The 13,950-nt window shown below is 42.3% G+C and overlaps 1 protein-coding gene across 9 annotated transcripts in view; it reads right to left on the reverse strand.

Moving 5' to 3' along the window:
• HNRNPM (heterogeneous nuclear ribonucleoprotein M) overlaps positions 1–13,950 on the reverse strand; it is a 40,140-nt gene that overhangs the window by 7,787 nt on the left and 18,403 nt on the right. For 3 of the 9 annotated variants that reach the window (XM_032394475.1, XM_032394482.1, XM_032394483.1), the window contains 8 exons: positions 13,482–13,673; positions 12,052–12,205; positions 11,185–11,234; positions 10,237–10,297; positions 6,926–7,027; positions 5,595–5,639; positions 5,053–5,130; positions 1,519–1,617 (listed from right to left, as the gene is read on the reverse strand). In XM_032394475.1, the coding sequence (XP_032250366.1) occupies positions 1,519–1,617; positions 5,053–5,130; positions 5,595–5,639; positions 6,926–7,027; positions 10,237–10,297; positions 11,185–11,234; positions 12,052–12,205; positions 13,482–13,673 (781 nt within the window). The remainder of the gene's footprint in view (positions 1–1,518; positions 1,618–5,052; positions 5,131–5,594; positions 5,640–6,925; positions 7,028–10,236; positions 10,298–11,184; positions 11,235–12,051; positions 12,206–13,481; positions 13,674–13,950) is intronic. The other 6 variants (XM_032394481.1, XM_032394478.1, XM_032394479.1 and 3 more) reach the window with 5 other exon arrangements.

Genomic DNA, 13,950 nt, shown 5'->3' on the forward strand with positions numbered 1-13,950 from the left:
TCTTGTTCTTCTCACCCTCAAACTGCTGTTTGCAGCCAAATGAAAAGTTTTTAAATATTTTAAAAAATATCCTGCTGCTGGGGCGCCTGGGTGGCTCAGTCGGTTAAGTGGCTGCCTTCGGCCCAGGTCATGATTCCAGGGTCCTGGGATCCAGCCCCACGTAGGGCTCCCTGCTGAGCGGGGAGCCTGCTTCTCCCTCTCCCTCTGCCTGACGCTTCCCCTGCTTGTACTCTCTCCCTGTCTAATAAAAAAATAAAAAATCTTAAAAAAAAAAAAAAAAATCCTGCTGTTCCAGGACACAAAAACACAGTCAGTCATAGATAATGAGAAACTTTTAGCTAACCTAGTCACATAAAGATTATGAACTCATCCCCAAAATCCTAAAGCTTTGGAATTAACTACAATAAAACTACAATCAGTCATATCAGACAAGTACAAGGAAAAAAAAAAGAAATCTTCACTACCAGCCTAGTAAGACACAAGAAAGTCCTTCCAGCTACTTAACTGCCAGTAGGGAAAAAGAGAAACAAGTCTCCACCAAACAACTGTTTCCCTCCACTCTGAGGGAAAGTTTCTAATAGTTCCTGGTTTTCATGGAGGACACAACACGAAGAGGATGGGAGTCCTAGAAATAATCTGCAGAAGAATCTGGTCTCACTGATGAGCTGGATGATGAATCTTTCTAGGACCTTCATAAATTCTAAGAATGTATCTAATACAAACTTACACAAAAGGGCTTAAAATCCTCCCACCTAACTCAATGGGTCCCCCAAAGACAGATGCTGAGCACTCTGAGGCGGTCACCTAGAAGCCTCACATCTGCACAGAATGAGAAGCAGGTGAAGATGGGGGGAGAGTACAGATCCACGCTCCAAATCGCCTCTGACAGACACAAACTTAAGAGCCCCAAACTGGACAATCTCTTTTGCACCATACTAATGAAGAATTAAGCTGGCGGATTCTCAGAAACAGCTAAACTGAAAACGGGAGAGGGGAGAAACACTCACCGAGAAGTAAAGAAACTTTTTTTGCAATCTAACCAAAACTGAAACAAGAGTTTCTCTGCACTTCGGCCCAATACGCCAGGCCTTCCAGCATCAGAAAACTCCAGTTCCCTGAGGCCTCTTTTAAAGGTACCAGCAAGCACACCCTGCCATCCGTTAACTAGACCACCACAGCGCCCTGGACAAGGGAACTCACACCTCTCTCAGCAGGGTCTCTGAAACCTCTACCACTCCAGAGAGCCGGTGCTGGGGAACGCAGCGGTTCTAACTCCCACAGCAAGCCAACATCTTATACCAATGCAACCAAAGAAGCCACCTGAAAAGACTGAAGAAAAATGGTTCTATTGATACCACTAAAAAATTCAAGGACCAAAAGTTTTTACCTAGGTCTAGAAAATGTTCAGTTTTTTAAGACTATGGGAAAAGAGCTGACTTTGCCTAAGAAAGAACCTCGGACCTGAGAATGAGCCTGCACCCCAGGGGGTGAGCCCCCGCCCACGTGGGGCCTTCTTACCCATTCCTCTGCCAAGGGGCTCGCCAAAGCTTCGAGACATTCCCATCTTGTTTCTGGCAAAGTCTCTCTCAAATCCTCCACCCATGCCACGCTCCATCTCTGTGGAGAAAAATATTACCCTAGGCCTTTCCAGGAACACCACTGTGTTTAGACATGACAGATTCACTACAGGCACACAACAGCCGCCACCAAGTCAGCATGTCCACTCTTTCTACAGAGAAACTATCATTCGTCCTTTTTTCCTTAAAAGTCACCTCAAGTGAATCCGTGAAAACTACCTACCTTTAATCCATTAAGGACTAATTGACAACTTTCAGTAAAGCCCGCCGTAAGGTACACCAAGCACCTGCTCCTACAGCAACCGGCGTGGGCACACGCTGAGCCAAAGGCAGGCTGCGGCAGCAGCTACCACCTGCCGGGTACTTCCCACGTGCCCCGCCCCACCCAGGGCTCTACGTGTGCTAGCAGCTCATGGACTCCTCACAACAGCCTGCAACATCACTGCCCCTTTACCAAGAAAGAGGCTCCAATGCCTTAGTAACTTGACCAAGGTCACATGCCCGGTTAAGGGGTGAGGCAAAGGCTGGAACCTAAACCCGATGCAAAAATCCATGCTCTACTAACAAAAGCACATCCACACACAATATAGAAACATGCCTGTATGTAACGGGACGTCTCCACTAACACAGGTAGTTTCATCTACACAAGGATGTTGGTAACTTCATTATTTTTTTCTATGCTGACAGCCAAGACTTATGTTTTGCAACAATCTTTTAAAGACAAAGGTCTTAGCTTCTATGGGGAAAGCCTTCCCACAGCTGTCAACTGCTAGAGAAAGCCTTTGATGATCCCCATCATTGGCTACTTCTTTCCTCTAAAGCAAGACGTAAGATGTGTATCACACTGTGTCTCCCTCCCATACTGAGAGGTCCTTGAAAAATCTAGTTAATGTTGCTCCTTAAAAATCAGGTGCTATATAATGATCACCTTTTATCGCATAACTACCAAAAATAGTTATATGCAGCTCAAGTCCCTATACTTTCAATGAAGTGAACAAGCTTACCAAAGGGGTGGAAGCAGGCTAGCCATTATGAATTAATTAGAAAATGCAGCAGAGGGGCGCCCTGGTGGTTCAGTTTCTTAACTGTCTGCCTTTGGCTCAGGTCATGATCTCGGGGTCCTGGGATCAAGCCCTACATCAGATCAGGCTCCCTGCTCAGCGGGTATTCTGTTTCTCCCTGTCTGCCTCTCCACCAACCCCCTTCACGCTCACTCTAATTAAAAAAAAAAAAAAAAGAAGAAGAAAAAAAAAAAAGAAAACAGATTTTAGCAATGGTGAACTTGCTATTCATAGTTTGAATCGACCCAACTGAATCTCATAGGTTGGTGGCATGCCATCTGCTGAAAATATAACTAACTTGCGCAAGCTTGCATGTGGTAGGCAGAAGGGAAATCCCAGAGCGGCACTGTAATGGACAATGCTCTGCTGTACTCCTTTAATCCCTATCATAAAGGCATAAAAAAGGCAGCACTGTGCCCCCTTGAGATAAGGAAGTCATATGTAGGTATTAATTTGTCAGCAAAGGCCTCAGAACTCATCTTCCCAAACAAAAACAAAAAGAAAACCAAACAGAACTCATCTTCCCAACTGTCAACAGGCTCTACAGTTCAGGACGCCCTCTGTGAATTCCAATGAACTACCCAAAAAGAGTTTTCCTTGCCAAATATTGTATCATATCATTGTTTGGCATTTGATGATTTTTTAATTTGTAATTTTTAATACCCACTCTATCAGGACTTGACCTGTACTGCTGACTGACTGGCCGGGACTGACTTCTCATCAGTCTGATGTCAGCACCCACGACCTTGGTGGATGAATTACGGTCACCAACTAAACATTAAATTAAATCCAAAACATCTTTATCAACTTTTCCCCTGATAAAGTTGACTGCACTCAAAGCTCAGAACACAGCTCAAGTGGAAGTAAAGCATTCTCTGTTGTCTACTGCAGAGGATGATGAGGGAGGACTTGAAGTACCTTTATCTCAGAACATCTAAGAACACTCCATCAGAACACATCCTCCCACTGTTGCTCTCCAGGAGAATCAGCACTGCGAACCTTTGATCACCAGGCCCAGAACTGTGACTGCGGCATTCCACCTGCCAGATTACCAAGGACTTTGCTCACACTCCTCAGCACAGCCCCACCCCTCTCCATCCACTTCTAAATGACATCACTCCACTCCTCAGAGCAAAAACCCCATTTCCTAATGACTCATCTGCTTTGAGCAAACACTTTACCAAGCCAGAGTCCTCACCTTTTATTAGAATTCCTATACACACTATGAGCTATGGGCTAGCCTGAAAGTACACTGGAAATGCAGACCTTTGTCCCTTCATTCCTAACGGTGAGGACTTCCTTCTATCTTTTTATCATCATCTAGAACAAGGCAAACCCATGAAGAAGGGCAGTTTATTCATGAGAATTTTCTTTCTTTCCAGTTTGACAGTTATCCTAGGAAGATACTCGCTTGCTCTAGTCTATCTTCACATTAAAGGATACTGCAGGTCAGCAAAGAAACATTTAAATGCAAATCTTTAATGACTTTCCATCCCAGGGAAGTTTATGTGTTTAAGGGAAGCAACATCCCCACAGGTGGGGTTCAAAGAGTCAACCAACCCCCAAAGGATTTCAGAAATACAGTCTGCAGGGTTTCTCAAAGCACACTCTACAGGCCCACTGAGAAGGGGATGATGCCCATGCTGGAGTCCGTTCTGAAAAGTAGGATCACAGTGTGACTAAGAGCCAGGCTCTGGAGCCAGATAGCCGGGATCCATATATATCCCATTATTACTAGCCATGTGACCTTAGGCAAGTCACTCTCTGGGCCTCAGTTTCTGACGAAATGGTGATAAAAGTACCTACAAATCATGTGGTTCTTGCAAGGACTAAATGAAAAAACACACTGTTACTATGATAGTATATTTCTATTAAGGGGATGAAAGCTTCAAGTGATAGTACACCAAAATTTGCACTATGTAAATGCTAAATTAAATCAATGTCTCTGTTCACAACTCAGAGTTTTATCAGAGCAGATGATCAAGAACTGATGCACTCCAGCACTCCAGGGAAGATATAAATTTGATCAAAAACTCCAAAGAAACTAAAACTAATCCCTTACACTTGAAGACAATTTTAAAATGAGCAAAGCATAACCACAGGTATCTACAGGATGCTTGCTAGTGCTGGAGACAATAAAAAGCTTTACTATTTTTATTGGGTAATTATCAGGGAGATTCAGAACACAACACACAGTTTAGTGACTAACGGGATTAACACCTACTAGGAAGTCTAGCTTCTGGAATACAAACTTGTGATTTTAATAACATTTAAGGCAATTCAAAAACATCGAATTCAATAGAAAAGTGGAAGGGGCAATTATTCATTAAAAATGGGTGTGCTGCCTCAAGGTCACCCAAGAGCCAACAGCTAGCAGGGGGCAGGTGGAAGCAGGAAGGAAGCATGAGTCTTACCGTTTATTCTGCCCATGTTCATCCCAGATCCAAATCGACCCATGTTTTCCATACCACCACCAAAAGGTCCCTCCATGCCTGCAAGAGACATTCGACATTCCCATTTGAGCTTCATTCCAACGAGACTGCTTATACTCATCAGGAAAAGAAAGATTTTTTCACAAGTTTCACCCTGGGTATTTCTGCCAAGAACTTCCTTACCAAGTGTAAGGGCTTTTGGGGAAAAAGTGCTAGTGCCCTTGCCTAAAAATCACCATCTTCAAAAAGCTAATCTGATCCAACCCCCTTAACAGACAAGCAAAGAGAGGCCCAGAGAGATGGAGTGATTTGCCCAAGGTCACAGAGCTAGTTAGTGAGAAAGCCAGAACCAAAAGCCAAGATACCCACTGGAAAGACTGATGGGAAAAATTAATTTCTAGATTCAGAGTTTTTGGAAACCAAAGTGAGAATTCATGCAAGGCTTAAGGGAAAAGAAAGAGGAAAGGTGAGAGAAAACCATACCTAAAAGTGATTACATTTGTACTTCATTTTAAATCTCTTACCTCCCATTTTATTTATTCCAAATCCTATGCCTTCCATTCCCATTCCTTAAAAAGAAAAAGTCAATGCAAACTAAAATTATGTCAAAGCAGTAATGTTTGAACTTAAAAAGCACAAGTAATTCCAAACCAGCAAATGAACAAAAAATATCCCTGGTTATGAATATATTTTAATTGTCAAGGAAAAGGAGGACAGAGGGGGCTCTACCATCTCACCTGTCAAACTATCACATTCCAGGAAACTATGTCTTTAACAAGTCTTTAACAAAATAATCACCACATGACTCAAAATTCTTTACACATACAGTTTTAATAAATAACTAAGTCACACCATTTTAAACATGATATATAATCAGCCAGTACAAACTGGAGCTCACTTTTTTAGAAGCTTATTTCAGGGAACACAGGTTTAAAAAGATAAAATTCTCTAAATAGCAGTTCCTAAAAACACTGAGGCTTCCCTCCCCGCCACCCCTTTCTTCTTAGGCATTAGTCGGGGGGCGGGGGGGGGGGGGTGGCAGTCAAACTGATAGGGCCATGTGAGGTGATGGTCCAGGGCATTGAGATGAAGCCCAGAGTTTAATCTGGGAGGGAGACAAGGGATATGCAGAACTAACAGTAGCAGGGTGAAGGGACATCCATCCTGCAATTCAAAGGATTTCAAGAGAGACCTAAGACTGTGGTCATAAAAATGAAATAGTTCTTAATAGTATATAAATGCCTCATCGCACAGAATGAAAATGCTAAACAGAGTTTAAAACATATTCTTCACAAAGCTTTCATTCAGCAGCTATTTCTTATCTTCTTGAACAAAGACAACACTGAACACCATGTCTCTGAGGCCCGTGATGGCGATGTTGTCATGTAATGAGGCCCTCCATGCCTTTCTGTATCCATCAATGCCCCTACCGTAGTCTAGACGCCATATCAACACCAGGCGAGAGCCCAACGGGTGTCTGGGTAATAAGACTGTGGCAGTGCTGTGGTCCCATGGTCAGGAGACCTATAGTCTCTGTCACTAACTGATAGTGTGACCTTGAGCAAGACCAACTCTCCGGCTTGCCTCCTTTTATCAAATAGCTTAACTACCTCAGCTTGGAAGGTCATGAAAGGATAAAATGCAAAGTATAACAATTTTCGAAAAAAGGATTCAATTCAGTAAAAACACAAAATATTATTTTTATCAAAATGAATCAGAGATGAGTAAGGAGGGAATTTTGCCCCCGTTAAATCTTTATTCCATTTGAAGTACTCAATGTCCAATTATCCCAATAGTTCACTTGAGTAACTAACTTCCCCAGACATCTCCAGTCAAAGTACACTGTAGTTCTCACCTGCGGGTCCTATGTTTCCCATGCCAATGCCTTTATTCAGGTGATTGGCATCAATAGGCTGTCCTCCTGGGCCTAACCCCATGCCAATACCACCAAGTCCATCTGAAAAGAAAAGAGAAAGTTGTAAGTGTAGAGTCCACTTAGAAAACCATAACCTTCCAAGGGAAAAAGAGTCTTTGTTTACTGTGCTGTAAGTCACACTCCATGCCCATCCACCCACCTCCACGGGCAAACCCAGGGCCTAATTCATAATTCGACACTGGTACACCTGGGAGCTATCCCTTTCAAGGCATAACTTTTCATATGCAATTACAGATTGGAGTTTGTGGTATATACAAAACAAGCACAAGTGAAAATCAGTTACTTGAAAATTACAGAGAAGAATTATGAACCCACATGTAAGAATCACAGATATGTTTCCCTAAATCTCGAATTGAGAAACGCTTGATTAAAAAAGGCAATTAAGGGGAGCCTGGATGGCTCAGTCAGTTAAGCGTCTGCCTTCGGCTCAGGTCATGATCGCAGAGTCCTGGGATTGAGTCCCGTTTCGGGCTCCTTGCTTGGCAAGGAGCCTGCTCCCCCTGCTTGTGCTCACGGCTCTCTCACTCTGACAAATAAATAAAATCTTTAAAAAATAAAATAAAATAAAATAGGGGGGCGCCTGGGTGGCTCAGTTCGTTAAGCGACTGCCTTCGGCTCAGGTCATGATCCTGGAGTCCTGGGATCGAGTCCCGCATCGGGCTCCCTGCTCGGCGGGGAGTCTGCTTCTCCCTCTGACCCTCCCCCCTCTCCTGTGCTCTCTCTCTCATTCTCTCTCTCAAATAAATAAAATCTTTAAAAAAAATAAAATAAAATAAAATAAAATAGGGGCGCCTGGGTGGCTCAGTCATTAAGCGTCTGCCTTCAGCTCAGGTCATGATCCCAGGATTCTGGGATCGAGCCCCGCATCGGGCTCCCTGCTCAGCGGGAAGCCTGCTTCTCCCTCTCCCACTCCCCCTGCTTGTGTTCCCTCTCTCGCTGTGTCTCTGTCAAATAAATAAATAAAATCTTTAAAAAAAAAAAATTTTTTTTTAATATTTTAAAAATAAATAAATAAATAAAATAAAATAAAATAATATAGAACAGGCAATGAAGGACATTGGGTGGCCAGCAGCGCAAATATGCCCAACCTCCACCTCCCAACCTGGTAGCCCAAAGGACTTTCCCCAAGAAAAAACAATGCCATAAAACAGCCAATTAACACACTGGCATACACTATTCTCTGAGTCCACTGTGGGCCATTTTCCTAACAGTGAAGCTAGTGTATCTTCTGCCCAGAAATCTTCCTACCTGTGGATCAATACCCAGTCCACTCTCAACTCCATGCTCCACAAACAAGCAGGGATGTAAGAATACAGACTAGTCTCAAAACAGCCAACAAAACCTGATAGTGTAAGACACCTGTGATGCTCTGAGTGACCCTGGTCTGAGGTTTAAACCACGACCAGGTGAGACATTTTTAAATGGAAACGAAGCTCATTAAAAACAACAACAACAACAAACCCCGATACCAGTTCCCAAATATTTTATCTATTTAACAGCCCTGTGTTTTAAATTGACAGAAACAGCAGCAAGACATCACCAAGGTTACTTACTCCCCAAAGCAGTCTCTGAAATGTGCTAGGAGACCAAAAGTCATGGATAATGGGATCCCTAGGGCCTAGTGTGTGCCAGCCAAGGCTCCCAAATAGCCCTCGTCCCACCTCCTCTAGGCACAAAAGTCAACAAGAGCCATCGCCCTGATCCTGAGTGATCACTGCCAAGTGGCCACACTGACTAGGACAAAGAAATGTGGTCCTTCTCTAAAAAATGTTTATTTTCAACAGATAAGCCATCTTCTACTCTTGAAGCCACTGACCTCCCCTCAAAACCTGCCTCCATTATGCTTTCGTAATATTAAACCACAACGGCATTTGTGTTTCTGTTCTAGTCTAGGCTCCCATTCAATTCAATCTAATGGGCCTCAGGCCTGAGTCCCTCTCCAGAGCAGAGACAGTCCCCGGTCCTCCGAACAGATCCTCCCCAACTGCCCCACCTGGTAGGCAGTTCTCCCAACATAGCACAAGCAAGCCCTCCTCTCCTGCCACTCAACCCCCAGTCTTCCTTCTGACTCCCCACCCTCCCGCTGCTAGAAGCCCTCACTCTCACCGCTGCCTATGCTCAGGCTTCACTCAGCCCTGTGTGCTTGCCAGAAAATGTGCCTAGGGCTTCGCTGATATGCACCATTTCCATCTGTGAGGTGACCAGTCACTTAGCCTTCCCTGTCGGACAGACTTTCACCTGGATGTTTCAAGAGACCCTATATAAAAATTTGGATTGTTGTACTTCACATACCATAAGATGCATCCAAAGTGTATAGTTCACTGAGTTTTAGCTTAGCTGGAGTTGCATTACAACTATCTCCACCATCTAATTCCGAAACACTGTCATCACCTCAAGAACAATTCTCCACTTACCCCTCTCTCCAGGCAACCACTAATCTACTTTCTGTCTATGGGATTCACCTACTCTGGACATTACCTACAGATGGAATCAAGGTTCATCCATGCTGTGGCAGTTATCAGTACTTCGTTCCTTTATATGAGTTAATACCCCATTCTATAAATTTACCACATTTATTCATTTATTAACTGAAATCATGCTACTAGGAACATCCGTATGTAAGTTTCTCTGTGGACATTGTTTTCGGGTCTTTGGGGTATACCTAAGAGTGGCACTGTTGGGCCATACAGTACTAACCAATCTCTTCTGAACCCAAGTGCAACCTGGTTTTAATTCCCTTTGCAGTTTCTGGTTCTTCCTTCCACAGGATACTTTCAAAACGCCCAACTACATCCTCTAAGATGTAGTCTGCCTCACCACAAAGTAATCCTAACAACCTCTCCTAAGTTGTGAATCTGTTCATTTTTCACCCTGAAAAATCTATAAAAAACAAACAAAAAACAAACCCTTTCTGAAGCTTTCCCTTAAGAACGATCAAGGGAACTGCAGAATAACATGGCACAAGCTCAAGGGTAAGTGTAGTTTTCTGTTCAGATTTTTTTTTTTTAAGATTTTATTTATTTGAGAGAGAGCGAAAGAGAGCACAAGCAGGGAGGAGAGGGAGAAGCAGGCTCCCCAATGAGCAGAGAGCCCGATGCAGGGCTTGATCCCAGGACCCTGGGACCATGACCTGAGCCGAAAGCAAAGCTTAAGCGAATGAGCCACCCAGGTGTCCTTTTCTGGTTAGTACTGATCAAATTCAAAACCTAAGCCAAATTGAGAATACTTACGGGGAAGTTGCTGTGGACGCTCAGGAGGAAAAAAATCTCCCTTTGGTAAGGCCCTTTCATCCTGAAAAAGAAAGTGACTAAATCTCAGTATTCCTTCCTTGAAGCACAGCTTTGCAACAGCAGAAGATGGAAACAACTCCCAACAATAGAGGACTGGCTAGAAAATTACAACCCACCTATGCCATGGAGTAACACACAAGTGTAAAAAAAAAAAATTACGGAGAAATACCTTTTGTGTAAAGGACAGAAGAATAAAAATATACATCCATGTTGCTATGGGGAATGAATGGGACCTGGATATGAAGTAAGGGCAAGACTCTCACACTGCATCTTTTTCATGCTTTTTGACTTTTAAGTCACTTAAGCAATTATCTACTCAAAAACACAAACTGAATGTTTAAGGTAACTATGATACCCCCTTTTACAGTTCCTTTTATTTTCTTGTTAATTTGAGCCCTACCTAGATTGTCCTCAGCATGTTACAGTCATGCTTGTATTAATTCATTATTACCCATGGCAGAGCCACAGCAGGGCTAAAGTTCATCACTGAAGTGCTTCAGAAGAAGTTTAAAGGCTCTCTGAATCAGACTTCGTATGTTCACAACAGATATGACACTGGCTAAACGTTCTAATGCAATACTATGAAAAGTGGAAACCCATGTACATAACCATCTTTGAAACTGATCATTTGCTTAAAGCAGGATACTCAACTGACCACCAGACCATGCCAAAAAGAGGCAACTGCGTAAAGGATAAATATCTGAAGAGCTGCACATGTGAGCAAAAAGTTTTTTCTGTCATAAATTTGCTCAACATACTGCACCCCATTTAATGTAGACTGATCCATAAATACAATAGAGTGCCTATTAAAAGTATACTTTTAATAATCCCATGTTTTTGCTAGACTTATTTGAATATATTATGCAGAAAGAGATCCTATTAACTTACCATTTTCACATGCATTGGTCTATCAAATAGCAGTTGACCATTAAACATAGCTGATATTACAATTAAGGTTATTTCTTGCAATTCTAAAAACACGCACAGCAGGAGAGAAATACAGAAGAAAAATACTCCAACTACTACCAGGGCCCCTAGTGAACTTATGAACCATTTTGATTTTTCATTATACTTTTAAAATATTTGTTTCTACAATAAGCATAAAAGCAACAATAAATAGAACTCAGGGGTAGGTAGGGGAGTAAATGTCAGCTTATTCCTCAGGTGTAGAGCTTCATTCGTATAACCCTAACTTCTCACCAGACCATCCTCCTAAGTACTGGCATGAGTTTTCTGTAGGAGTCCATTGGACCAGGTATCCCACCATTTTTTGAAGTACTATGTTTTCTGCGTAACAGACACAGTAACAGCCTTATCTGAGTTTAGTCACCGTGTTCATGTGTGGCATTCTCCACTGTGACTACAAAGATATTACTCTAGGATCAGAGAGAAGTGCTTCTTCTAGAATGAGGTCAACCCATTGGAGAAATAGGGCCAAAGATTATATATGAAATAACAATGGATTTTCTCTCCAGAGGCACATTCTTTATAGACTTCTCCCTTCAGACCAAACTTCTCTGAGAGAGAAGGCTGGAAAAGACCACGCATGGGCGTGTGCCTCTTCTCTCTCTATGCAGTACTGAATCAATTCCATCACAGAGAACTAACTTTTAAACTCCACAATAATGCATTCCCTCCAGTCACTTAGGAAAATATTAACACACAAAGTTACCACTTCCCCCAAAAAACCTGTATTATTAATACAACCTTTAGGCCAAATTGTTCACCAAGAGTTGAATTCTGATAAAAGGATACATATAGCTTGCACAGCTTCAATGGACTGTTCAAAAGTAACAGTGCCTATTCCACGACTTTTTCCATCTTTATCCTCAAGAATGTCTGCTCGGACCACCACACCAGCCATACTAAAAACTTCCTTCAGTTTCTTCCAGCCAACTTTATAATCCAGCTAATCAAGAGAAAGTAGAGAAAAATCTCAATGCAGACATCTTTAGAAAAAACATTTTCACTATATTAGTACAATATGCTTTGGCTGGAAACAAACATTTAAAAATAACGTCAGGTTATTTTTATTGTACTAGGCACCCAGCAGGCTCAGTCAACAGAGCATGCAGCTTTTAATCTTGGGGTCGTGAGTTCAAGCCCCATGCTGGGTGTAGAGTGTAGTTAATAAAAACAAAAATCTAAAAAAATAATAATATATAATAAATAAATATAAATAAATAGGGGTGCCTCAGTGGCTCAGTCAGTTAAGCATCTGCGCCTTCCGCTCAGGTCATGGTCTCAGAATCCTGGGATCTGAGGCCCTTGTAAGGCTCTCTGCTCAGCGGGGAGTCTGCTTCTTTCTGTCCCTCCCCTCCCCCAATCACGCTCTTGCAAATAAATAAAATATAAATAAATAAATATGTCACAAAAATTTATCACCTGCAGTAGAATTTTTCAGATAGGATTACGAAGCCTGGCCTTAACTGCTATTCACTCTTTTCTCTGAAAGAACAGGTTAAGTCACCTCATACATTTCAAATTTATGCTTACTTTGTGAACATTTAAAAAAAAAAAAAACTTTTTGTTCCTTGGTTTACCATCATCCTCCCCAACTCACTTTCCTTTAAAAATATTTCCCCTTGCAAATGGCAAGGGTATTATCTTTCATCCCAGACACAACAAGATGGAGGGCAATGTCAGCCCTGTTCACAGACTTTTTTGACCTGCACCTAAATAAACCCACAGGGAATGCAGACTCAGCTGCCACTTCTGTAACCAGCAAAGTCAGTAAATGTGGCCCCAATAAGACTATGGTCAGGCCTATGATTTATCACTGCAGTGGTCACCATGGAACAAAGTCCAACTTCAAAGTTATTTTTTCAAACAGATCAAAAAGAGAACATAACCTTCTATTTTATTTATTTATTTATTTATTTATTTATTTAGAGAGTGGGGGGGGAGGGAGAGCACAAAGGGGGAGAGAGAGAGGGAGAGGGAGAAGCAGACTCCCCACTAAGCAGGGAGCCCGACACGGGGCTTGATCCCAGGACCCTGAGATCATGACCTGAGCCAAAATCGAAAGTCAGATGCTTAACCAACTGAGCCACCCAGGAGCCCCAAGCATAACCCTCTTTTTAAAATTTTTTCTTCTCAAACATCAGAATTACTTTTATGACATTAACAAGACTATTTCATAAAGTTCTGACTTTCTACTTTAGACAATGTTTCCGTTTACTTACATTTGCTACAAATACTGTGCTTCCAAGTCTTCCAGCCTGTAATGCATGGATAATCTCATTTGGGATGTTAGGATTATTTAGGATACTGGGTGGGATATTAATCATTCCTGGGCCACCTGGTCCCATACCCATCCCACCGGTCGTAGCCATCACCTTTTGCATTGCTCTCCTGGCATGTTCACCATCAGGATCCTAAAACAAGCACAGAAGTGTTACATTTAACTGACCCAGTGACAACTAAAACCATGATCTCACAAAAAGTGATATTCCCAAAACTCCAGAAATTGAGAGGTTGTTTGGAAAGCATGTCTCGAAATCTATAACAAGAAATTCAAATGAACTCAACCATCAGGCTAGGAAGAATTCCAGCCAAAGGAATGAGGAAGAAAGAAACAGCGTAAAATTTAGCTCTCAACTAAAAAAAAAAGGGGGGGGGGTTTGATGACAGAATTAGTTGATATAACATAGA

The sequence above is a fragment of the Phoca vitulina genome, unplaced genomic scaffold (genome assembly GCF_004348235.1).
Source record: "Phoca vitulina isolate PV1807 unplaced genomic scaffold, GSC_HSeal_1.0 scaffold81, whole genome shotgun sequence".
Taxonomy (NCBI): Eukaryota; Metazoa; Chordata; class Mammalia; order Carnivora; family Phocidae; genus Phoca; species Phoca vitulina.